Here is a 27,233-nt window from a genome sequence, read left to right as displayed (position 1 = left end):
TTAACACAAAGACAAGGGTGAATATGGACCCATGCACTGCAACACACACACACACACACACACACACACACACACACACACACACACACACACACACACACACACACACACACACACACACACACACACACACACACACACACACACACACACACACACACACACACACACACACACACACACACACACACACATGGTACAGCTGGGCAGGATTATGGTGTGAGAGAAGCATAACGAAAGAGGGGCAAGGGGATGACTCATTCGGTTTCGTATCAGAGGGAAGAGTAGAGAGTGAGAAGATAGGGATGGAGAGGGGAAAAGGGAGGGAGGAGGAAATGGAGTCAGGATAGTGAAGGGGAAAATGGAGGGAGGAGTGATGGAGGAACAGAGTGGGGTTTCCTTAGGTATGATCTCATCTCACTTGTTCCCATCATGCAATATTCAACATGGTGAGGTCCACGTGGGAATAGGGGAGCAGAGACTTGAGAGAGCACTCTCTCTTCTGAATTCTCAATTCACTCATTACAACAAAGTAGATTCAATTCTACACTCATTCCCAGCATTTAAACTCATCACATATTTAACTCCTCCATTACCTCTGTCTCTCCCTTTGTATGGAACAGCATTTTAATATTAATAGAAATACAATTAGGAGGTGAAGTACAGTGTTGAGTGGGTTGTGTCTTAAATACCCTTATATCGGTCTATCCTTGTCTTCCTTCCCTCATGACTAGGGCCCAAAGTTTGGTCACGGACAGTCAAATCAATATGGTGGATACCTATCCAGTTCTTTCACCTATCAGTGGTAATGAGAGAGCGGAGTTGAGGACAGCATGGCTCTCAAGGCCTACCGAGACACATAGTTAGTTGATGTGTTGAGCAGCACACGCTCTGTTTCTCTATGCAGCAGATCGAAGCACTTAACAGAGGCTGTGTGCTGAGACTGACTGCTGCAGGGCCTGTGTGACCTGGCTGCTCTCCCTTCTTTCCTGTCCCCTCTCTCTCCCCTAGGCCCACCCCATGACCCAGGGGTCACAGCGCAGGCAGAGGACAATCTGTCTCCTCCCGCAAATGTTTTTAAAAATTAACTGAGGACAAGATGGTCATAAGCAGTAACTTGTACACATGCCAACAAGCCCACACGCACACATGCACTCTGACTGTATACACACAATCACATGCTTGTTCCCTCAATTATCAACTCTGTAGGATCACTTTAACTTTCCTCTGCTATTCAATCACCCCATCTGTATTCCTGTCCACCCTCTTCTTCTCTCTCCCTCTCTGGTTGGTGGTCCTGTGATGACTCAGAGTTGACCCATGCTCCATGGTTTCCCTGGAGAAGCCAAGATAATAAAAAGAAGAAGTGCAGGCCAGGATCCAGCTCTCTTGTTACAGTAACGACCAATAGGCTACAGCGTTATCAGTGTTCACACAATGCACTGTGAGATGCCACCGGACTTGCCACCCCCCTTAACAAAAGACAACACACACAGAACACATGAGCAATAATTTTACTCATCATCCCCTGTACTACAATCATCATCATCTTTCATTATGGGATCATGAACATCAACAGTTCTTTACTTACATTAAAGCATTCAAAGTTTCTGCTAAACTTGAATAGGAATCTGGATATTAGAGATGATGGATCTATCATCCGTGAGTCAGTGTAATTTTCTGTGAAAGCTGCGAGCACATATGGATAGATATCAAAATGCAAAAAACAATTGTCCCATTGTCCCCTTGGAGATTAATATAAGCAGTACAACAGCCCGGCGTAAACACTTACTTTCGACTGGTAAACTTCCACTCCGCAACTGCAGTCCTGAGTTCGCAAAATACGCATCTACTACGCATCTGATGAAATGCACAAAAATAGACATGTCGTAAACATCCGCGGTCTGACAATAACATTCGAACCAAAGATGATGATGCTAAAATTGCTAAAAGAGTGAGAATATTGCTACCTTAAAAGGTTACAAAAATAACTTACCATTGAGAGGAAAATGCGTTATCCTTGAGGCTCGTGGAGCGACCTGCCTCTGTAAACAGCTTGGCACTTCTTGCTATTCCAATACTACTTGATGAGTTGGAATCGTAAAGCTATTGGTTTCCAATATTGTCCCGACGTCCTGTTGTGTTCACTGTGCCAGTGGCGTGTGTATGCCCCGATGTATCCGAAAGGACGAGGCAACAGGGATGGATGGTCGATGCTGCGAGTGCGCCTCTCTGCAGTATTCGCGCATTCATTCACTGTCTGATCGGCTCTGAGCGCTGGCCTGCTACTGACGTCAAAGCATTCCAGCTCACTCGCGTCCTCTGCGGACGATGTTGTCTCCCAGTGCGCGAGAGAAAGGGCTGAGGGCCTATACAGGAAAAAATGTCTGTTCTGAAGTCAAGAGAGAGGAAGACTATTATGCAATGCAACAGCCAGCGTGTCACTGTCTATAATTAGGTAGGTGGAGGAAAGCAAGAAACAATGGGGATAATACCATTACTCACATATTTCTATGGGTTGAGGCATAGTGGCCTATTAGTGGAGGCCTTTCAACCACATCACATTAGGTGGACTGTAGCCTTTAGCAATGATTCATAACTACAAAGGCGTTTTACAAATTGTAATTCTTTAGAATGCCTTTGCAGAGAAATAATGAAAACACGTTCTCTTTCGTCAGTATGGCTACCTTAGCCTATTATAAATGACAAAAGATTATCCTCAGACACCTGTATGTAACAGATGCAATCAACTTGTTAATATCTGTAATAAGTACATATTACACAACATAAGCTGTTGTAAATACACAAGGAGGACAGAAAGTCCTGTAAACAAACTAAAGCAGTTGAGCAGAAGCAAACAGTGCGGAGAGTCCTGGAGTTCTAAGTGGAAAGAGAGAGCATTTTAATCATCCCAGAGGCATTGATCAGGTCTCTGAACATATTTGGCCCAGGCAGCAGAGAGTTCTGGTCTGGGGTGTTGGGACCTGTGCCACACAGACTGACAGCTTGTCCGCTAAAAGCTATTCTGGAACCAGTGGAATAAGAAGGGTATCAGATACGGCCTCAAATAACCCTCTCTCTCTCTATTGATCCTGGTTGAAGGGCCCCCAACCGAGCCCATATCACTGTAGGCCACTGACCCACACTGAAATGTGAAAATCCATCAAGTGTATTGACAAAACTTTGTACTGGGGCTATAATACAAAACCTACCAGCAGCACAGCTGAGCAGCCAGATATTTTGATTGATTTCATCTTGGGAAAAAAGGAGATATCTCATTCCAATTTTCTGCTGTCTTATATGACCTGCGGACATGTCACTAGAGCAACAAAAAAAACAGAGCTTTCTAAATAGAATGGCTAGCTACATAAACAAATGAAAAAAATAACAGTACTGTACCTTGCGTCTGATTATAGCCTACTGGATGAGGAATAGCCTTGAGGAGACTTGTGGTACCATACTCCCATCTAGTGGAACGATGCTATCACTAGAGGCTTCTTTCCTATGACATTTGCATTTTATAAATGCGTCACCATTCAATGTGTCACTTTGTGACTTTGGCCAAATTGATTTTAAAAAAAAGCTTGGCTTAATTAAAAGGCTCACAGTAACAAATTGATAGCTATGTCTTACAAAACTTGTTTACAGTCGAATGGATTGTAGATTATACAAATGATTCCAAATATGTTATTCAAGACAAAAAAAAACTGTTTAATGTTAAAATTTGAAACACTAGTAGCCTGATTGGTTTTGCTTGATATTGCTGCTCAATATGTAGGTGGCGTCTCGAGCCAGACGGATTACATCCGCAATCTTTAAATGCTACAGTTAAAGGTCCAATACAGCTGTTTTTATCTCATATATAAAATCATTTCTGAGTATCTTACTGTAATTGCTTTCAATTAAAATGGTCAAAAAGAAACAAAAATAGCTTCTTAGCAAAGAGCAATTTCTCAAGCAAGAATTTTGCTAGGACTGTCTGGGAATGGTCTGAGTGGGAGGGGACAACTGAAAACTAGCTTTGGAACTCTCGAATTGATCTATTAACTACTTCTGCACCTGGCCAAAATCTACCCCACCAAAACAGGCAGAAATTTCAGGAGGTGTTTTCAAACAGCTCTTACAACAAAATTGCATTATCATAATTTTGTATAATATTATTCCATCCTCAGTGTGGAAATATATATATAACACAGGGAAATCATGTTTTTGACTGCACTGGGCCTACAAGCCGTTGCCCAAGGTCTGGCTAGTTGAGACTAATGTGTAGGCAGGTACCTGGCGTGAGGTCGACGTCAGAAGTGCGATGACGCGAAAGCGTAAGACTTCGCTGTTAAGATCAGAGACTCGTCTCCTGAGCATGCACCTTCGTTCAAGGTCTACATACCTATGTCTCCTAATTACAAACCAAGTAATCTTACTTATAGGTCATCAAGCTCTCTTGAGAACCTTGATGATCCGCGAAATGGAGTCAGTCAGCAGTGGTGAGCGCTCTGAAGTTGAACCAGTCCAGGATGTATTGGGCCTACCTGTGGTGACAGGTGTGGTAGTCTTCCGACATTTGCCCTGAGAATCGTACCAGAGATGATTTTGGACAGGTAGGAGTGCGAATTTTGGAAAGAGTGGATTCCTGCTTTTTGGCTGACCCATACATTGAGTCAAGCTGGGTGAAGGACAAACTGGTTACATTTGTGGAAGTTTCGAGAAGTGGAATTGTTTAGATTTGTGTATCTACCTTCTAGAGGAAGTGGGCACTTGGAGTCACGTGGCTCGGGACTCAACCTGTGGTGGGCTTTGCTCTCTGGAGTCACTAAAAGGGTGATCAGTGGGATAGCGTTGTGTAGAGGTGGATCAAATTAAAAGGTATATTCCTAGTGTTTGTGACGCCTGCCGTTTGGCAAGACGTAGACTCGGTGGCAATGGCAAGACTGAGAATACCCTGTCTGTCATGTTTAGCTTTGCTATTCTGTGAGGGCCTATGTTCTGAACCTGCTTCGGTGCTTTAGGTGCCAAGGATTCAGACATGTTGCAGCAGTGTGTAGAAGGGAGATCCCATGATGTGAGAAATGTGCAGGAAGGAATAGTCAGAGGGAGCGTGCTGTTGGGATAGAGAAAGCACTGTAGTCAACTGTGGGGGTGCCAATGTAGCTGGGGATCCCAAGTGCCCTGTGAGAGAGAGACAGGTTGAGATTTCCAGAGTTCAAGTGGGGAAGAAAGTTTCCTATGAGGCAGTGAAGAGAGTAGAAGATAGCCCAAGGATGAGTGAGTCGACTGGGATGCCCCCATGAGTAGGCCTGAAGAGAGAGAGCCAGCGAGGATGAGTTTTAGTAAGGTTGGATTTCTTGCATTTACAGCCATGGTGATCAACTGCACTGCACTGATGGAGCAGAAATCACAGAAAATAGATGTGGTAGTTGCAGCAGCAGATAAATATTTGGGTGTGAAATATTTTTAGTTTAGAAGATCTACAGGATGTTTTGAGAGAAGGGGTTCCATCCTCCCAGGCCGACAGCCTGTTGTAGGCTCGTTTAGGGCCAAAGTTGTGGGATGGGGTGGTGGGATAGTGTTTAGGTGCAGGGTTATATGGTGGTGCAATTAAAGTTTTTCCCATTCCACTTTTCCCTTTTTTTTGGTCACAAAATGTGCAATCCGTACTCTGACCTGCGAATGGCAGCAATACAACACAGCATCTGGTCTACCGGAAAACCAAACGAAGAAGAAGTCTCGACGTCACTACTGTAAACTTCTGATCCGGAAGAATACTTTGTCCATTATGAAATCGCAGGCGACAGCTAAGTGCATTTAGTATACAGTAGTTTATTATAAAAAAATATTTCACGGGCCGACATCCTGATCTGTGAATATGACCTTCGCCTTGAGACCAACGCGACGCTTGTACGCTCACCTGTCAACGTCTAATTTCGTGCAGTGTCGCACTATCAAGAAAGAACACACTTTAAAAGTGAGCATTCAGTTAACTTGGTAATGTGTCAAGTTTGTTCTGATATTTTGATCATACCGGTAGTTAATGTTTAAAAGCTTAATGAGCTGCTTGATATATTCTTGTTCTGGTGGATAGATAACCGAAATGCACGACTGCATTTATTCTGTAGACTAGTAGTAGAGCCTTAGCCCTTGATCATGACTCCGTTACATTGCATTACACATGAGTCATTGGAGGAAGGCGTCTTCTGTAGGGGGAATTGTGTTAAGATCTCGACGCTCAGTCTGAACATTAACATGCATCTCTTGCGCTACTGTTTTGGAAACACAAGAACCTTATCTTTCATATCAGCGAGAAATGTTTTATTTGTCTTTTTGTTAAACTAAATGTTAAATTGATACACACCTTGTTAAGGTTAGTGTGGCCATTTCTCTATGTTACAGCACTTGTTTACTGAAGACAAGAGGCTATCTAAGCATGTTCCGAACACCTGTGTGTAATGCCGCGTTCACAACAACTGGGAACTCAGTGCAAATCATGAAGTCGGTGAACGTCAGGTTGGAATTCGAGAGGCCCGGGTTCCTGATTTGGAATTCCGAGTTGGATAACACTTCAACTCGATTTTTCCCAGTCGGATATAGTTTTTTCCGTGTTCCCAGTTGTTTTGATTTCATCCGACTTCCGTGCTCCCAGTTGTTTTGATTTCATTCGACTTCCGTGCTCCCAGTTGTTTTGATTTCATTCGACTTCCGAGCTCCCTGTTGTTTTGACTGTGGCATATGAAGCTGAAGCGTAGTTTAGTCAGATGGAGGCACCCATAGCTGAGTGGCTCTGCGCAAACTGCTACATTATGTGTATATGTTTTATTTGAAATATTATTTCTAACTGATGAAAGATACGATATTTTTCGAAAGCAATATAGCAAGTGATGATTATATACATTTATAAACGTTACAATACAGCGTCGGGATTGTAGTTCACGTGTGGCATTTGTGGGCGAAGCAAATGGCGGAGAACTATAGGGAGAAGGCATAATTCGACCTAGTTTTCCAGAGCTAGTATAGCCTAGTCATCTAGGCTACCAAGTAAGCAAAATTACGTTGAAAATATGTATTTTTCAGACGTGGACATCACATGCATTTCAGGTGCTGGGCGTCAAAAATACATATTTTACGAAAATGAAAAGACGTCTTGTGTTTTTTTCCGGATGTTTAAAGACGTCTTCTCCGGACATTGAAATCAGTGCATTATAGGTGTTGAATGAAAGGTAAAAAAATAGGTATTTTACGGACGTGGAAAATACTTATTTTTCAGGCGTTGAATCTATGGCCAAAATTAAACTGCTATACATTTTTAATTAAGTAAGCATTATATCGCAATAATATTTGCGATATATCTTCATAGGAAAGAGGAGCAGACTGCAGACCACTTCAACTACAATAGCATTATAGAGTAACGGTTATATATTTTTAATTTTTTGCTGTGACTGATACGTTGTTGTTTATCTATCTTAGATGAATGTACTGACTCAGTCACTCTGAATAAGAGTGTCTGCTGATTGACCTAGACCTAAATGTAAAAACAAATTAGTTGAATGCACTAAGTCACTCTGGATAAGAGTGTCTGCTGACTGACCTAAATGTAAAACAAATATATATATATTGCAAAGCATGATGGGTATTAGTCTAATTAGTTGCGCCCCCAAACAAGTACACGTTTGGTCAGTGCGAGCCAGATCTAAATCTGAACGAATCATACAGTACGGCACAGTTTAGTATAGTAGAACACAGAGTACAGTACAGGCCCCGGTTTCCCCATGGCAGTGTTTTAACAAAGCATCTGTCCTACAACTAACGAAGATGTAACATGCGTTTCCCAAAACACCACACAGATAGAACGGTCGGTAAGTGTTTTGTTGAAGCATGTGTCTGTACTGATGGAGTCGAAAGAAATGTGGGGCTTCTCTCGGATCACCCTTTTCCATGAAAATCTTACCTTGACATTTGAATTATTTGACAATACTGATGACGAATCAGCTCCTAGAGAGATAAACACTCATATATTGAGGTGGCTTATTCTAATTATTTTCCAATAAAAATGCACTAAATCACAGATTTGGAACATTGAGCTCATGTTAGGCTACACATCATGAAATGTGGTCCTTCTGTAGCTCAGTTGGTAGAGCATGGCGCTTGTAACGCCAGGGTAGTGGGTTCGATCCCCGGGACCACCCATACGTAGAATGTATGCACACATGACTGTAAGTCGCTTTGGATAAAAGCGTCTGCTAAATGGCATATATTATATTATATATTATTATTATTATATTAAATAAGTTAGAGGAGCCAAATAAAAGTAAATTGAATGAACATGAAATCTATTTCAATATCATTTAATACCGTATATAGGCCTATGTAGCCTATACTGTACAGAAGGTAGGCTATTTATCTAATGCAGTCATCTCAGTTTTCACTTGAAGCATCTTTTCATCCTTTGCTTGTTTGCAACAATTTCAAAGACATTGTATTTGTAGTCAACTTCATTGTGACGTTACCCGCAGTCACAGAGACAGATAAACCTCTTCTGTGTGTGAAGTGACATGGAAGGGAAAAAAGGCATCTAACGCACTTAACTGTTCTAAGAGTGGTCTGAGGCAATCGTTAGAATATAAGTGTTTGTAAGTCGCTCTGGATAAGAGCGTCTGCTAAATGACTTAAATGTAAATGTAAATGTTTATAAGTGCATCGTTAATAATAATGCTTTTGGGAAACAGCTCAGATATCTATCGATGAACTTAGCCTTAAGCTGCACAGGACAGAGTTTTATTCGGCAGAATACGACACAGTAGAGAGACATTTAGTAGAGGACAGTTTAGTAGGGTACAATAGATTTCCGGAACTCTGTCCTGGGGCCCCAATTGGGTGCATGTTATGGTTTTTACCCTAGCACTACACAGCTGATTCAAACAATCATAGCTTGAGGATGAGTTGGTGATTTGAATCAGCTGTGTATTTATTTAACCTGGCAAGTCAGTTAAGAACAAATTCTTATTTACAATGACGGCCTACCGGGGAACAGGACTGCCTCGTTGAGAACTACAGATTTTTACTTTGTCAACTCTGGGATTAGAGGGGGGAAGGCAGGACCGAGTTTGGGAAACCCTGCACAAAGTATACTTTGCTTTACTTTTTTTTAAAGTTCACTGAGGACACATTCTCATTTACAGCAATGACCTGGGGAATAGTTACAGGAGAGTGTAGGGGGATTAATGAGCCAATTGGAAGCTAGGGTTGATTAGGTGGCCAGGACACCAGGGTTAACACCCTTACAATAAGTGCCATGCTATCTATAATAACCATAGATTGTGTCATGAGGTTGGCCTGGGGTTAGGTTTATGACAGTCATAAATACCTCTTCCCCCCCCTTTTTCCTCTCTCTACCCTACTGATGTTACATTTGCAAAACCCTTGGTTAACATAGAGATTCTGGGAACATCAGAAGGTGGGGGGAAATGAACTATATTCTGGTAATCTGACCAATTGAACATATGCGGTGGTACTTAATGAATATGATGTCAGTTCAGTTGTCATCTGAGACATTCTCATCAATGATAAGATGACAAACTCTACAGTGGAAAGTCTACACCTCAGAGTTATCGGATTCACATGGAATTGCTGTTCAATTTAAATGTTTGAATATGAAATTATTCGTGATGAAATGTGATTTTAGCTTCTAAAATGTGAGATTTGGGTTTTCATAATGGCTCTGCTCAATCGGTGGCCCGCCCCTGTGAAGGGACATGGGCTATAAAACTTTTCAAACTAGGCTACCCTGGGGCGGCAGTTCAAACCCCCGAGCTGACAAGGTACAAATCTGTCGTTCTGCCCCTGAACAAGCAGTTAACCCACTGTTCCTAGGCCGTCATTGAAAATAAGAATTTGTTCTTAACTGACTTGCCTAGTAAAATAAAGGTGAAAAAAACACACCCTCCTCTCCCTAAGCCCTTGACAACAATATAACCTCCTGTTCCGAGGACGTGAGAACGACGGTCCGATGACAGAATGGTTCAGATAATAACTACAGAACAAAGCCAACATCAGCTTGAGCTTTGGTTGCGAATGGTATGAACTCTTATTCACTACAGAAGTGATACCTCCTAGCCGTTGAGTTAGCAACAGCTGCTGCAAACGAGGGTTAGGAAGGAACAGACAGAGTATCCCGTCGACCACACAATGACGTTACTACAACGTATTCAATTTACCAGCAGAAAGATTCTTCAAAGGACACGGTTGGGCAACACGGCCTTCCATCTACCACCAACCTACCGAAGCGCAGCTCAGAGTAAATATGTATTGCATTTTCCTTTTCCAAATGGGAGGTCATTTGGGAGGTCATTTAGAATGCATAAATGCATAAGATACTGTATTTACGATAGCGCAGCTTCGCCCTTTGTTCCTCAGTCTTTCCACTCTTTCACTCAAACCCAGCCCCTTTTCATTTGTGTAACCAGCTGTCATATCTGTTCCGCACGCTAGGGACATTTTCCTTTATGACGTCATTTGTAATCAAGTTATGATTTAAATATGTGTTTGTGTAATTCTGTGTGATTAGTTAGTTATTTAGTAAATAAATAATTAAACCCAATTTTGTATTGCTGATTCAACTTGTTAGCCAGGGTTCGTGCAGATAACCAATAATTTACAACTTTCAGATGTGACTGAATTAAGATGACGATTAATATTGACTGCTATTGATGTAAAATATTACTAGGTCTTTAAGACTTTATTCGGAAGATAACAGTTCTATAAATATTATTTTGTGGTGCCCAACTCCTTAATTACATTTAAATGATTAGCTCAATCAGGTAATATTAATTAGAGATACATTAATTTTATAGAATAGCATGTCATATCACTTAATCCGGCATAGCCAAAGACACGACAAGAGTCAGTACACCTGTTTAACGTCCCATCCGAAAGACTGCACCCTACAAAGGGCAATGATCCCAATCATTGGGTTAATTTGTTTGGGACCAGAGGAAAGAGTGCCTCCTACTGGCCCTCCAACACCACTTCGAGCAGCGTCTGGTCTCCCATCCATGGACAGACCAGGACCGACCCTGCTTAGCTTCAGAAGCAAGCCAGCAGTGCTCTACTATATTGTTCTGTACTATACTCTGATCTTCTTTACTGTACTGTGCCGTCCAAACTTGTGAAACGTAGATGTCTATGATTGACCAAAAAAAGACGTTGCATGACGTCAAATGCTTAGTGGGTGCTGAAAACAGGGGTCTCTCCTTGTCAATCCTTATCTTTTGTCGTTTTTTTTTTGTAGTTGTAATTTTCAGAACTTGTGAACAGTAATGCTTTATTACTTGTTACAAGCATGTATACATGCCTTTTTAAGGCTTTTAATTATATATATTTCTGTGCATTTTTTTATTCACCTTCCTGCCTTTCTTGTCTATAGAAGTCTATAGAAGTATACAGTTGATTAATTCAGTCACAAGTCCAACAAGCCTGTGGTTCTAGTATAGTCCCCTTGTTCAGGTATGGCTAAACTGTTCTTATTGTGTGTGTCCCTGTGTTAGAATGGTGGGTGGGAGCGGGTGATCCCTGCATTCCGCTCGGTGTGTGGTGAAGATGGAGTGTCCCTGGGTGCAGCAGTCAGGGAGCAACATGGCAGAGACGAGTCTGTACACAGGTGAGCTCAGCCGTCTGGCACAGAGCAGGTGTGTCCTGTCTCCAACATGCAGGCACACATACGCACACACTCGATTTGTGTATGTGTTTCAGGGTTGGGGTCAATTTCAATTGAAGCCAGTCAATTCAGGAAGTGAACTTAAATTTAAATTCAATAATTGAAAAAAGGGCATTTCTTTTCAATGTCTTCTCAATAAACTGAAAAGTAGAAGCTATTAAAAATTTTATTTAAAAAAAAATCTGATTATTACATTTGCATAAATTCCTGAATTGACTGCCTTCAATTCGAATTGACCCAACCCTGATGTGTTTCTGGTGATGGATAGCTACAGGGATTCGGGGTGTGCCTTGGTGGTTCTAGGAGTATCCGATAAGTCTAAGTGATTGTTCTCTCCCAGATGTCGCCCCCCAGACATAGTGGTGTGGCCGCGGAGTGTGGAAGAGGTCAGTGCCCTCGCCAAGATCTGCCACCACCACCACCTTCCCATCATCCCATTTGGCACAGGCACAGGCCTCGAGGGAGGAGTGGGTGCACTTAAGGTGAGAGCGAATCAGTCTGTGTCAAGGAGAAAGATAAATACCAGCCTGGAAAGTTTGATTAATCTCTCTGTGAATTTATATATCATTTGATTAAGATAATTGATTGTAGACAAATTAGCCATTTTAATTGATAGGATTCAGATAATCTTCAATAAATATAGTACCCAACATCCAATTTGGAACTTAATTCTTCCTAACAATGAGTAAGACATAAGGAATCCAATAAATTATAAAAAGCCACCCATGGAGCCTACACACCCCATGCCAATCCAACCCCAACAACCAGTATACAGCATCGTTTATCAGTGTTTGAAAAGTAGTATGGAGTATTGCTTCTTCTGCATCCTTTGTAATGTATTCCCTGTGAATCTGGTGATGTTTTTTCCCTCTGTTCAGAGAAATTAGTCATTGAAGTCACTTGCATTATTTACCATAAATAAGTACCACATTTTGTCCACTACTGCCACCACACCCTTTTATCCATGTTGCTGGTCTCTTGTGTTCATTAGATGGATCACAACATTCTTTTTACAACTTTGGGTAGAAAACCAATGGCTTTTGCTCATGATGAAAATAGATTTTATGGTCATCTTCACAATTTGAGCTTGTCCTCCATGAAAGCAATTCTGTTTTTCATTCTCTTAGGCTTAATTTCTGTCCTCTGTGTGTGGTTTATTCCCTTCAAAAAGGTCTGGATTAGTTAGACCATTCCTGGTGAACAAACAAACCATTAGGTTACAGCACTTCAATGGTAAAAATCCCAAATACACACTGTGTGTGTATATATATATATATATATATATATATATATATGTGTTTTGCAATGGTAATTGTATTGGGTAGGGTTTAATGGTAAATGTCACTAATCACACTACATAAATGTTTTCTAAGAATTTGATTGAAAAACATATGACTGCCATGCAATGGATTATATTTGAATTATTTTTTAAGGGTTGTCATAACATTTTAGTCACTAGCCCATTTCTCCATCAAAGTTTTGGGCTTGAAAGAAAATTCTTCATATGAGAATTGCACCGTACGGATAGTTCTCAGAGAGCTGCCACTTGTTGGACTATTCAAGGAGAGCTGGGTTGAAGCTTTCGGTTGCTAAGAGAAGGACAAACTGAATTCCTTTCATGGAGGACTGGCTTGACCACACAATACATTTATCAGCAAAAGCTATTGGTTTTCTACCCAATTTCCAAAGAAAATGTTGTGATTCATTTAATAAACACAAGAGACCAGCAACATGGATAAAAGGGTGTAGTGGCTGTAGCAGGAACAGCGGTATCTAGTGGACAAAACATGGTACTTTCACACATTTATGGTAAATGTGGCAAGCGACTTTGTTAGAGGAATTCTAAATTCCTATATGTTTTATAGCCAAAATCAATTTCGCACTCTCTCTAGTTCATTAATGAGGTGTAAGTTCATTAATTATGCATGAAGTAGATCGAGACCAGTCTTAAAAGCCAGGTAACAGCGTTTAATTCCAGAGAGTACTCCCACATACACATTTCCACAGGTTATAAACTGAAAATGATGTCAGCGTTTTCTAAACGTTCTATCTATTTCACAAGTAGAGGGGCACTCTAGCTCTCGAGTCTTCGCGTTATCAGCACGAAGTCAAGGTCAGTCAGTATAAATCAGCATCCTAGACAGTCTGGAGATGGGCCGTTCCTGCCACCTGGAGATTGTACAATGAATGAACTAAGGAACAGACCTTCATTGTTACTAAACTCCTGACTACATTATATACAATTGGGAATGGGAGCAAGAGAGAAAATTCATATGTACAGTACATTATAGCATTTGGACTAGTCAGTTCTGATTGGAATGTATACATAATTAGTCATTTCAACCATAATTTCCTCTAACAGACTTCAATGGCTAATTTCTCTGAACAGGGGTAAACAACCCTCACCAGATTCACAGAGATATACTTTACAAATATTGAATAAGCAAAGCAATACTCTAAGCCACAGCTCCATACTACTTGTCAAACATAGAGAACTCAATCACATTTATTTATAAAGCCCTTCTTACACCAGCTGATGTCACAAAGTGCTGTACAGAAACCCAGCCTAAAACCCCAAACAGCAAGCAATACAGGTGTAGAAGCACGGTGGTTAGGAAAACTCCCTAGATAGGACAGAACCTAGGAAGAAACCTAGAAAGGAACCAGGCTGTGAGCGTACTGATTGATGGGTGGGATTAGCCTGGATGGATGTTCCTTGTGTCTCACTCAATGGTAGGAAAAGTGTAGACCAAATCGTATGTTGAGTACTATAATTTGTTGAATATTATGTGAATCCAATTTGGGTACAATCAGTCAGCTTTATTTCTCAATAACAACCTGAGATGCTGGGTGTCATGGCTTGTTGAAATGACATGGAATGACCCTAGAGAGAAAGATTACTAGAGTGAGAGAGAAAGTTGTTTTGTGTAAAAGCCATAATAATTCATGTTGACGTTTTTTGTTTCTCTCGCACAATGTTAGTCGGAATGTGTGTGACAGAGTAAGACAGGATGCAGTGTCATCATCTCCTAAAGGTGTCTAAATGAAGGGTGCTGTGTAAGAGGTCTTGAAAAGGGGGTCAATGTGTTGTCAGTACCAAATAGCACAGGCAGACGTCTGTACAGTGCATCCCTGACCTCTGATAACATGGGTCCTTGTATTCACAATGTTTCATTGAGGGTCTATAGGAAGTATTCCAAGTGTGTGTGTGTGTGTGTGTAAGGGCGGGGTGTGTTTTAGTCTGAGGAACATGGACAGGGTGTTGGACCTCCATCAGGAGGACTTTGATGTGAGCGTGGAGCCAGGTGTGACACGCAAAGGCCTCAACTCCTACCTGAGAGACACGGGCCTGTGGTTTCGGTGAGTCACGTGACCTGCAATGATGTCACTGCTCCAACGGGTAGGCCCAATAGGGCTGTCACTATACACACGCCTGAGTTTAGTTAATCAATGTGAAATGAAGGGGAACATTTTTCTATCATGATATAGGGGTCCATGGGTGGAAAATGTTGGGAAACCCTGATATAAGTAATCACACCAACTACTTTCATGTACAATGGTATTGCATGATCGTCATTCCAGCTGACATTTTGTGCCCGAGGTTGGGAAGAATATTTGTGAAGTGTTGGGTATGAAATCACTGAGGTGTTCTACTGTCTGTCGGCACACACAGACCCTGGTGCAGACGCGTCTCTGTGTGGCATGGCTGCCACCAGTGCATCAGGCACCAATGCGGTGCGCTACGGCACCATGCGGGAGAACGTACTCAACCTAGAGGTGGTGCTGGCAGATGGATCCATCATCCATACAGCAGGCAGGGGGCGCCGTCCCCGGTAACACTCCCAGACATGTATATATTCATGGTTATATACGTCATTGGTTACACTGCCAGGCCTGAAACAGAAAGTGACAGTTAAAACAGGTTTTAGTGTTTAGCTATTAACAACCTATGTGGTGTTCTTTTTCTGTAATTTCACCAGTAATGAGGACATGTATGACCTTTGACCTTCTCTCGTCTCCGTTAGGAAGACGTCAGCGGGGTACAACCTGACCAACCTGTTTGTGGGTTCAGAGGGCACTCTGGGAGTGATCACGAAGACCACCCTGCGTCTCTACGGGGTGCCAGAAGCCATGGTGTCTGCTGTGTGCACCTTTCCCTCTGTCCAGGCAGCAGTGGACAGCACTGTGCAGGTCCTCCAGACTGGAGTGCCCATCGCACGCATCGGTGAGTAGACAAGGTGGACATTTACTAGTTTAACACAGAACTTACCTCTGCGTTCATTGTTTTCTTACTGTAAGGTGCCTGTCCATCTTAAATTGACATTTACATTACATTTAAGTCATTTAGCAGACGCTCTTATCCAGAGCGACTTACAAATTGGTGCAATCACCTTATGACATCCAGTGGGACAGTCACTTAACAATAGTGCATCTAAAACTTAGGGGGGGTGGGGTGAGAGGGATTACTTAACCTATCCTAGGTATTCCTTAAAGAGGTGGGGTTTCAGGTGTCTCCGGAAGGTGGTGATTGACTCCGCTGTCCTGGCGTCGTGAGGGAGTTTGTTCCACCATTGGGGGCCAGGGCAGCGAACAGTTTTGACTGGGCTGAGCGGGAGCTGTACTTCCTCAGTGGTAGGGAGGCGAGCAGGCCAGAGGTGGATGAACGCAGTGCCCTTGTTTGGGTGTAGGGCCTGATCAGAGCCTGGAGGTACTGAGGTGCCGTTCCCCTCACAGCTCCGTAGGCAAGCACCATGGTCTTGTAGCGGATGCGAGCTTCAACTGGAAGCCAGTGGAGAGAACGGAGGAGCGGGGTGACGTGAGAGAACTTGGGAAGGTTGAACACCAGACGGGCTGCGGCGTTCTGGATGAGTTGAAGGGGTTTAATGGCACAGGCAGGGAGCCCAGCCAACAGCGAGTTGCAGTAATCCAGACGGGAGATGACAAGTGCCTGGATTAGGACCTGCGCCGCTTCCTGTGTGAGGCAGGGTCGTACTCTGCGGATGTTGTAGAGCATGAACCTACAGGAACGGGCCACCGCCTTGATGTTAGTTGAGAACGACAGGGTGTTGTCCAGGATCACGCCAAGGTTCTTGGCGCTCTGGGAGGAGGACACAATGGAGTTGTCAACCGTGATGGCGAGATCATGGAACGGGCAGTCCTTCCCCGGGAGGAAGAGCAGCTCCGTCTTGCCGAGGTTCAGCTTGAGGTGGTGATCCGTCATCCACACTGATATGTCTGCCAGACATGCAGAGATGCGATTCGCCACCTGGTCATCAGAAGGGGGAAAGGAGAAGATTAATTGTGTGTCGTCTGCATAGCAATGATAAGAGAGACCATGTGAGGTTATGACAGAGCCAAGTGACTTGGTGTATAGCGAGAATAGGAGAGGGCCAAGAACAGAGCCCTGGGGGACACCAGTGGTGAGAGCGCGTGGTGAGGAGACAGATTCTCGCCACGCCACCTGGTAGGAGCGACCTGTCAGGTAGGACGCAATCCAAGCGTGGGCCGCGCCGGGAGATGCCCAACTCGGAGAGGGTGGAGAGGAGGATCTGATGGTTCACAGTATCGAAGGCAGCCGATAGATCTAGAAGGATGAGAGCAGAGGGAGAGAGAGTTAGCTTTAGCAGTGCGGAGCGCCTCCGTGATACAGAGGAGAGCAGTCTCAGTTGAATGACTAGTCTTGAAACCTGACTGATTTGGATCAAGAAGGTCATTCAGAGAGAGATAGCGGGAGAGCTGGCCAAGGACGGCACGTTCAAGAGTTTTGGAGAGAAAAGAAAGAAGGGATACTGGTCTGTAATTGTTGACATCGGAGGGATCGAGTGTAGGTTTTTTCAGAAGGGGTGCAACTCTCGCTCTCTTGAAGACGGAAGGGACGTAGCCAACGGTCAGGGATGAGTTGATGAGCGAGGTGAGGTAAGGGAGAAGGTCTCCGGAAATGGTCTGGAGAAGAGAGGAGGGGATAGGGTCAAGCGGGCAGGTTGTTGGGCGGCCGGCCGTCACAAGACGCGAGATTTCATCTGGAGAGAGAGGGGAGAAAGAGGTCAGAGCACAGGGTAGGGCAGTGTGAGCAGAACCAGCGGTGTCGTTTGACTTAGCAAACGAGGATCGGATGTCGTCGACCTTCTTTTCAAAATGGTTGACGAAGTCATCTGCAGAGAGGGAGGAGGGGGGAGGGGGCGGAGGATTCAGGAGGGAGGAGAAGGTGGCAAAGAGCTTCCTAGGGTTGGAGGCAGAAGCTTGGAATTTAGCGTGGTAGAAAGTGGCTTTAGCAGCAGAGACAGAGGAGGAAAATGTAGAGAGGAGGGAGTGAAAGGATGCCAGGTCCGCAGGGAGGCGAGTTTTCCTCCATTTCCGCTCGGCTGCCCGGAGCCCTGTTCTGTGAGCTCGCAATGAGTCATCGAGCCACGGAGCGGGAGGGGAGGACCGAGCCGGCCTGGAGGATAGGGGACATAGAGAGTCAAGGGATGCAGAGAGGGAGGAGAGGAGGGTTGAGGAGGCAGAATCAGGAGATAGGTGGGAGAAGGTTTGAGCGGAGGGAAGAGATGATAGGATGGAAGAGGAGAGAGTAGCGGGGGAGAGAGAGCGAAGGTTGGGACGGCGCGATACCATCCGAGTAGGGGCAGTGTGGGAGGTGTTGGATGAGAGCGAGAGGGAAAAGGATACAAGGCAGTGGTCGGAGACTTGGAGGGGAGTTGCAATGAGGTTAGTGGAAGAACAGCATCTAGTAAAGATGAGGTCGAGCGTATTGCCTGCCTTGTGAGTAGGGGGAAGGTGAGAGGGTGAGGTCAAAAGAGGAGAGGAGTGGAAAGAAGGAGGCAGAGAGGAAAGAGTCAAAGGTAGACGTGGGGAGGTTAAAGTCGCCCAGAACTGTGAGAGGTGAGCCGTCCTCAGGAAAGGAGCTTATCAAGGCATCAAGCTCATTGATGAACTCTCCGAGGGAACCTGGAGGGCGATAAATGATAAGGATGTTAAGCTTGAAAGGGCTAGTAACTGTGACAGCATGGAATTCAAAGGAGGCGATAGACAGATGGGTAAGGGGAGAAAGAGAGAATGACTACTTGGGAGAGATGAGGATCCCGGTGCCACCACCCCGCTGACCAGACGCTCTCGGGGTGTGCGAGAACACGTGGGCGGACGAAGAGAGAGCAGTAGGAGTAGCAGTGTTGTCTGTGGTGATCCATGTTTCCGTCAGGGCCAAGAAGTCGAGGGACTGGAGGGAGGCATGGGCTGAGATGAACTCTGCCTTGTTGACCGCAGATTGGCAGTTCCAGAGGCTACCGGAGACCTGGAACTCCACGTGGGTCGTGCGCGCTGGGACCACCAGAGTAGGGTGGCCGCGGCCACGCGGTGAGGAGCGTTTGTATGGTCTGTGCAGAGAGGAGAGAACAGGGATAAACCGACACATAGTTGACAGGCTACAGAAGAGGCTACGCTAATGCAAAGGAGATTGGAATGACAAGTGGACTACACGTCTCGAATGTTCAGAAAGTTAAGCTACGTAGCAAGAATCTTATTGACTAAAATGATTAAAATGATACAGTACTGCTGAAGTAGGTCAGCTGGCAGTGGGTGCGTTGTTGACACTACACTAATCAAGTCGTTCCGTTGAGTGTAATAGTTTCTGCAGTGTTGCTATTCGGGGCTAGCAGGCTAGCTAGCAGTGTTGTTTACGTTACGTTGCGTTAAAAGAACGACAATAGATGGCTAGCGAACCTAGAAAATCGCTCTAGACTACACAATTATCTTTGATACAAAGACGGCTATGTAGCTAGCTAAGTAGCTAGCTACGATCAAACAAATCAAACCGTTGTACTGTAATGAAAATGAAGTGAAAATGTGATACAACCTGTGAATGCGACCGGGTAGTTGAGTTCTATACAGAAGACGTTGGCTAGCGTTGGCTAGCTGTTGGCTAGCTAGCAGAGTCACCTACGTTAAGGACGACAAATAGCTGGCTAGCTAACCTCGGTAAATTAAGATAATCACTCTAAGACTACACACTCTAAACCTAAACAACACAATTATCTTGGATACGATGATACGATGATACGAAGACAGCAAAGACAGCTATGTAGCTAGCTAACACTACACTGATCAAGTCGTTCAGTTGAGTGTAACAGTTTCTCCAGTGCAGCTAATCAGTGGACGTTAGCTAGCTGGCTAGTGAAGACTACGTTAGGACGGCGAAATACGATAATTACGCAATTATCTTTGATACAAAGACGGCTATGTAGCTAGCTGAGAAGAAATTGCTAAGATAAGACAAATCAAACCGTTGTGATATAATGAAATATAATGAAAAAAGTAATGAAAAAGTTATACTACCCGTTGGAGCGACGTGCAGATGCGACCACTCGCTCCAACCGGAACTATGCATTCTTACTCAGAGTAACCAAGGGCTTTAGACACTAATTGGAGGACCTGATGCTATTTAAAACACTGACCAAATGTTTTTTACCACAATCTTCTCAGTGGAGCTGGAGCCTTGTTCTAATCCAACCATGTCTGTCCTTGCCAGAGTTCCTTGATGATGTGATGATTGACGCCTGTAACAGCTTCAACTCGCTGTCCTACCCCGTGGCCCCCACTCTCTTCCTGGAGTTCCACGGCACTGAGAAGAGTCTGGAGGAGCAGGTTACCGTCACAGGTGTTTTGTTGCTGTACGGTGTTATACTGAATTATACTGAATGTGTGATGTAATTGTACGTTAAGTTAACGTTACTTGCGATAGTTTGCTGTAAATTTGACTTGAGTGAGATTTCTTCTTTATTTGTTGATTGGAAACTGTCCAGAGGAGATCACGCAGGCTAACGGTGGGTCAGACTTTAGCTGGGCACGGGATGCAGAGACCCGCGGGCGCCTGTGGAAGGCACGGCACGATGCCTGGTACGCTGCCCTGGCACTCAGACCGGGCTGCAAGGTAAGTAAGGCTCTGACTCTAATAATTATTGATAAGTAATGTAATCACTTCGGCATTATTGTTTAATGTTGTAACAGAAATGTGCTGACTCCATTTTGGTCCTGCAGGCCTACTCCACAGATGTGTGCGTCCCTCTCTCTCGTCTCCCTCAGATCATTGTGGAAACCAAGGAGGACCTGATGCTAAACGGACTCACAGGTAACGGATAGCTAACAATCAACACAGACTCCCTGGTGGAGCATCACTCAGAGGATACAGTGTTTGTTTATGTTACTGTACATGTTTGTGTGTGACCGGTAGTGTATTGAGGATTCTTTCTCTCCTGAGGTCCGATCGCGGGTCATGTTGGAGATGGAAACTTCCATTGTATAATGGTCATGGACCCCAATGACCAGGATGAGGTCATTAGAGTTCATGAGTTCACTGAGCGACTGGCCAGGTACTGTATGTCTCTCTTTCCTTTCTCCTTTTATCGCCATTAAATCGACCCCTTGTTCCTGACCATTGAACTCCTCTCTTATCCCTGTATTTATAGTTCTCTTTTTCTCTCATGCTGTAGGAGAGCACTGGCCCTGGACGGGACATGTACGGGGGAGCACGGGGTGGGCCTGGGGAAACGAGCGTTGCTCCGAGAGGAGATGGGACCCCTGGCCATCGAGGTCATGCAGGGCCTCAAAGCCACCCTTGATCCCAAGAACCTCATGAATCCTGGGAAGGTTCTGTAGCTGAAGGTACTGTAGCTATGACCTTATCAGAGCACTGAATCAATGAATGTAAAACAATACCTTTGTCTGCCACAGGGTGTCAGGAGTTTGGTATTTTATAGAGTAACTGACTGAGTACCACGGGCAAATTGTGTTATTTTTGCCTGTCCAGTTCCTCAGAATGAACTGCTGCTAATTTAGAAGTTATTACAATGGAACGGTGGCTCGAAATTATTTATTTGCAACAAACCTAATGCAACGTTCTGTGTTTTGTTTCTGTTCAATTGTGTGCCCTGTTGATGTGTACATACTGTATTCAAACTGTAATTGGTCGCTTCTGATTGACAATTAAGTATTTTTAAATAAAAATCCCTCATATTGCCATGGTGTAGTTGTTCTTATGTCTAAAGATTTTCTTACAATCTGATTTGTCAATATTAGCTGATGCCTTCAAATTTGGTGAACAAAGTAACTAAATGATAAGCATTTACACACCATCATTTCATGAGTAGATTTGTCAAACTGAACATTTAGGCCTGAATCTAGTTAAGGAAATTACATGGAAAGACATGTTTATTTAGACTTTTATTATTATATTTATCATTACCCATCCCACAGATTGCACATCAAAATCATGAGACAATTAGTTGATACCTCCAAAACAGGCATCCATTCACATCCTTGGAAAAAAAAGTAATCAAAAGACATTAAAACTAAATAAAGCAAGAAATGTAGGTATGGCCCTTTAGAGCGTTGAGCAGGGCTACAGTTAGCAGGAGACGTTAACTTATATACTTTATATCATAACTGACTAGTAGTCTGTCTCCCCTGTGTCTGAGAAGCTTGGTGGTTGTCTGCTTGCTTAATAAATGGTTTTTGTAGTGCCCTCACGGGTATGAAGCAGATAACCCTGCAAAAATACTATTCTCTACATTTTAATCTAGCACAAATGGAAGAAAAATTTGTTCAGTCTTTTTTTTTTTCCTCACAGAAACACAATTCTGTTATTCTTTATGCATTAAAGGCATTCTGAAGAGTACTGTGAGTTTTCTGACCGATTTGGAAAAACAAATCTTAAATGTGAATAAATAAATTGTAACCCCAGAATAGCTCAGTTGTAACCCCGGAGTAGCTCAGTTGTAACCCCGGAGTAGCTCAGTTGTAACCCCGGAATAGCACTAAAATGTTTGGGTTGATGGGTCCATTACAGTAGGTCAACACAACCAGAGAGGACATTACCTATTTCAGCAGAAAGCATATGTGGCACAGACAGTCTCTTAGGCCAAGATGCATCACACACACACTCTCACATGAACACACTCAAGGCCCCTACAAAGAAATGACTCATTCTGATCAGTGTCCCCATCACAGCAAAAACCTGGTGGACAAAAATAACTACATAGAATATGTCATGTTGATTTTCTGTAACTGTAAACATTAGCGAAATAAAGGGAGAAATGACACATTCACACAGGGAAAATGGACATCTAAATTGTAAACGTTTCAAACACAGACCAACACACAGTATTGTCTCAGACTTCTATTTGACCCTTTAGCAAATCAGGCTCTCACACTACAGAGATCATCATCACCCCAACCACACCACAGGTATGGTGACTGACATCATCCTCACCGCCCCAGCACATAGAAGAACGTAAACCAACGAACCCCAACTGCCCCCTACAACACACAAGCACACATTCACACACCACCAAGCATAAACAATGTACCCCCTCCACACACAGAACAAGTGTAGTTTGACTGGCATCTTCACTGCCCAAACACATAGAGAAGCATCAACTACACACCTGACACCACCCACCCACACACACAAACCTACACAGACAGACCCTGCCTGCCCCACCAATTCGGCATCTCACACACCGCTACTCCACCTCAAAGCGAAGACTAAGAGAAGCACATGTGACTCCAGCTAATGAGTGAGTGGGTGGGTGCTGTAACTATAGTGATTGGGGGGGCTTCTGTCTGATGATCAGACAACGTCCTGGGAGTCGACCTTTCCCTGGCACACAGGGTGCATCCAGCCCGATTCTTCCTCCCCTGTCTCTTCCGGTGAAGGCCATGTGAGGACTGGATCCAGATGCGTGACAGGGAGCGCTAGACTCTGGAGGCAGAATGGAGGGCAGAGCAGGGGGCCAGGGCATGTGGTGGGGCAACTGGCTGGCTGGGGTGGGGTGACAAGCGGCCTGATGTGGCAGTTTGTCTGGAGGGATGGTCAGCCTGGTTGGGCCCGACTGGCAGTCTCTAGGGCTGAAGGGGCAGGGAGGAGGGGCACTCTGTAATGCATGTGGAAGTGACAGTATTGGCTTGATGTTTCTTCTTTTGGTTCAGTTTGCTAGGAATTTTCTTGATAGATCAATTGATTGGTTGTTTTGATTGTTTCATTTTTTTGGTTACTTCAGTATCCAGTTATCCATGGTTGGACCATAAAGTGCCCTGAGAGGTTATAGCCATATAATCAAAGTGGATACACAAAGACAGTTAAGGGTGTTATTTTAAATGTATAATTCACACTTACAGAATGCTATAATTTCATACCGACTAAGAAAGTTTTATTCAGGGTGGTTATACTGTACATGCATGTGTGCGTATGTATGCATTATACAGTGCATTTACACTGAGTATACCAAACATTAGCAACACCTTCCTAGTATTGAGTTGCTCAATTAGTCAAGGCGTGGACTCTACAAGGTGTCAAGTTTTCCACAGGGATGCTGGCCCATGTTGACTCCAAATGTTTCCCACAGTTGTGTCAAGTTGTCTGGATGTCCTTTGGGTGGTGGACCATTCTTGATACACACGGGAAACTGCCGAGCGTGAAAAACACAGCACCGTTGCAGTTGACACACTCAAACCGGTGCGCCTGGCACCTACTACCCCGTTCAAAGGCACTTAAATCGATTTGCCTTGCCCATTCACCCTCTTTAACCAGTCTCCTCCCCTTCATCTACACTGGTTTTAAATAGATTTAACAAGTGACATCAATAAGGGATCATAGCATTCACCTGGTCAGCCTAAGTCATGGAAAGAGGTGTTCATAATGTTTTGTACACTCAGTGTAGACGTTAGTGAGTGAGCTATTTCAAGAGTATGTTCTCATCATATTACTACTACCTAGTTACACCGAGTGAGTGTCCTATTTGTACCATAGTATTCTTGTAAGAATCTCCTGTCCCCAGTCTCCTGTGTGGAAGAGAAGGGATGCTCTCACCTTGAAGGAGTAGTAGTAGCAGCACAGAGGTCAGTCAGTCTGAAGGATGCTCAGGGCAGGACCGATTAATCTCAAACCAGGAGTCTATACAGCTGGGAGAGGAAGAGAGAGGGAAACACAACCATTACATGAATGCACTTATCTCGTTGGCCTCGGTTACGGTATATCACTGAGCCCTAAATGTATTGCCCCACTGCGTATAATTAATCTAGTGGAGTCATTTCAGGCTGGGTAATCTTGTGAGCCTGCGTGTACATTGGGAACGTATTCAGAGCCCTCGACTTTTTCCACATTTTGTTACGTTGCAGCCTTTTTCTAAAATATATATTTTTTATTCTCTCAATCTACACACAATACCTCATCATTACCAAGTGAAAAAAGGTTTTTAGAATGTTTTGTAATTGTCTTTTTAAAAAAATATAGAAATACCTGATTTACATAAGTATTCGGACCCTTTGCTATGACAAATTAAGCTCAGGTGCATCCTGTTTCTATTGATCCTCACTGAGATGTTTCTACAACTTGATTGGATTCCACATGTGGTAAATTCAATTGATTGGACAGTGCATGTCAGAGCAAAAACCAAGCCATGAGGTCAAATGAATTGTCCCTTGAGCTCCGAGACAGGATTGTGTTGAGGCACAGATGTGGGGAAGAGTACAAAAACAATCATTCTTAAATGGAAGAAGTTTGGAACCACCAAGACTCTTCCTAGAGATGTGCCCCTGGTCAAACTGAGCAATCGGTGGAGAAGGGAGGTGACCAAGAACCCAATGGTCACTGACAGAGATTGAGTTCCTCTGTGGAGATGGGAGAACCTTCCAGAATGACAACCATCTATGCAAAACTCCACCAATCAGGCCTTTATGGTAGAATGGCCAGACGGAAGCCACTCCTCAGTGAAAGGCACATTGGCATCCCACTTGGTGTTTGCCAAAAGGCACCAAAAGGACTCTCAGACCATGAGAAACAAGATTCTTTGGTCTAATGAAACCAAGATTGAACACTTTGGCCTGACTGCCAAGCATCACGTCTCGAGTAACCCTGGCACCATCCCTACGGTTAAGCATGGTGGTGGCAGCATCATGCTGTGGGGATGTTTTTCAGGGGCAGGGACTGGGAGACTAGTCAAGATCGAGAGAAAGATGAACAGAGCAAAGTACAGAGAGATCCTTGATGAAAACCTGCTCCAGAGTGCTCAGGCCCTCAGACTAGGGCGAAGGTTCACCTTTGAACAGGACAACGCAGGAGTGGCTTCGGGACAAGTCTGAATGTCCTTGAGTGGCCCAGCCTGAGCCCGGACTTGAACCAGATCGAACATCTCTGGAAAGACCTGATAATAGCTGTGAAGTGATGCTCCCCATCCAACCTGACAGAGCTTGAGAGGATCTGCAGAGAATGGAAGAAACTCCCAAAATACAGGGGTGCCAAGCTTGTAGCGTCATACCAAAGAAGACTCGATACTGTAATAGCTGCCAAAGGTGCTTCAACAAAGTACTGAGTAAAGGGTCGGAATACTTATGTAAATCTGATGTATATATTTTTTTCAATTAGCAATTTAAAAAAAATATATATATGTTTTTGCTTTGTCATTATGGGCTATTGTGTGTAAATTGTTTTTTTCTCCCCCTCATCAATTTACAACATTTTAGAATAAGGCTGTAACGTAACAAAATGTGGAAAAAGTCAAGGAGTCTGACTGAATACTTTCCGAATGCGCTGTACAGTCCGGACCAGGAGTTAAGTCAGAGGGTTCATCAAATGGCATCCTAATTCCCTATGGTGCATGTCTTTTGACCTGAGCCATATGTGCCCTATTCAAAAGTAGTGCACTATCTAGGGGATAGGAGGTCATTTGAGACGCAGCCTGAGAGCGGAGTCGTACCTCACCTTTTGTGATAGATGCAGAGACAAGGCAGTCTGGCGATGGTGTCTCCTTGCTGCAGCTCCTCCAGACAGATCACACATTCCCCGGCATCCCTTGCTAGCACGTCATCTGTGACACACACAAACACATGCAGGCGCACACACACAAAAGAAAGCAAGACAACGGTGAGTGGCAATGACACATCACATCGTACCAAATATGAAAAACAAAGACAGTGTGTCACTGCCACAAGAACAAAACTAAATTCAGTAAAAAACTGGAGACTATTCCAGTAAAGCAACAATAGAACAGATACACCAGAATAGAACAGAGCAAAATAAACACAGCTGTGCACTCTGCTATTCAGGTGGAAGAGCATCCAGTCAGTGCGTCAGAGGAGAGGGAGGACTAGGCCTTGTCTGGTTGCTGCTGTGTAAAACAAACAGCAGGGGGCAGCATTGAGCACAGTCTGGTCTAGACCAACACAACCAGAGAAGAAGAGGTGAAGCAAGAGGGTCCACTGCTGTCAAAATCTGTCCACGCGGGAATACAGTGATAAGCAGACCGATAAGCAGACCGCCTGCCTACCCGCCTTTTGGGACAACGACTCCTATTTTTAGGGCAGAGACACAGTATCTCTAACAACTCACTGATGCAGGGTTTTACTGACTTACACCGGGCCAACACATCGTTTGGCTTCTAGACCCAACATGGCTCACAGTTACTGTCTCTGTGCACAGTCAGACGGTATACGAACCAGAAGACTGTGTGTGTGTCTGTTACTGGAAACATCCAGCCATTTG

General features: G+C 44.0%; 3 protein-coding genes across 5 annotated transcripts in view; 1 reads left to right on the top strand and 2 right to left on the bottom strand.

Moving 5' to 3' along the window:
- The window catches only part of snrkb (SNF related kinase b), a 36,280-nt gene extending 33,936 nt beyond the window's left edge, over positions 1-2,344 (bottom strand). The window contains exon 1 of the mRNA XM_046353322.1: positions 1,997-2,344. The gene's annotated coding sequence lies outside the window, so the exon portion shown is untranslated. The remainder of the gene's footprint in view (positions 1-1,996) is intronic.
- A 3,395-nt stretch (positions 2,345-5,739) lies between these two features.
- Positions 5,740-21,715, top strand: ldhd (lactate dehydrogenase D). The gene is given in 11 exon segments (XM_046353309.1): positions 5,740-5,962; positions 11,535-11,647; positions 12,045-12,186; positions 14,928-15,068; positions 15,350-15,537; positions 15,730-15,929; positions 20,226-20,354; positions 20,500-20,627; positions 20,735-20,825; positions 20,955-21,066; positions 21,187-21,715. Coding segments are annotated over 11 exon segments (1,509 nt in total). The 5' UTR covers positions 5,740-5,863; the 3' UTR covers positions 21,353-21,715.
- A 199-nt stretch (positions 21,716-21,914) lies between these two features.
- Positions 21,915-27,233, bottom strand: part of znrf1 (zinc and ring finger 1) — a 29,912-nt gene continuing 24,593 nt past the window's right edge. The window contains exons 3-5 of one of the 3 annotated variants that reach the window (XM_046353281.1): positions 26,454-26,559; positions 24,564-24,655; positions 21,915-23,788 (exon numbers count right to left, since the gene is read on the bottom strand). In XM_046353281.1, coding sequence (XP_046209237.1) covers positions 24,598-24,655; positions 26,454-26,559 — 164 coding nt within the window. In that variant the 3' untranslated portion in view covers positions 21,915-23,788; positions 24,564-24,597. The remainder of the gene's footprint in view (positions 23,789-24,563; positions 24,656-26,453; positions 26,560-27,233) is intronic. The other 2 variants (XM_046353291.1, XM_046353297.1) reach the window with 2 other exon arrangements.

The sequence above is a fragment of the Oncorhynchus gorbuscha genome, linkage group LG01 (genome assembly GCF_021184085.1).
Source record: "Oncorhynchus gorbuscha isolate QuinsamMale2020 ecotype Even-year linkage group LG01, OgorEven_v1.0, whole genome shotgun sequence".
Classification (NCBI taxonomy): domain Eukaryota; kingdom Metazoa; phylum Chordata; class Actinopteri; order Salmoniformes; family Salmonidae; genus Oncorhynchus; species Oncorhynchus gorbuscha.
Note: the sequence above shows the minus strand (reverse complement) of the source record. Positions and strands in the feature narration are given on the sequence as shown.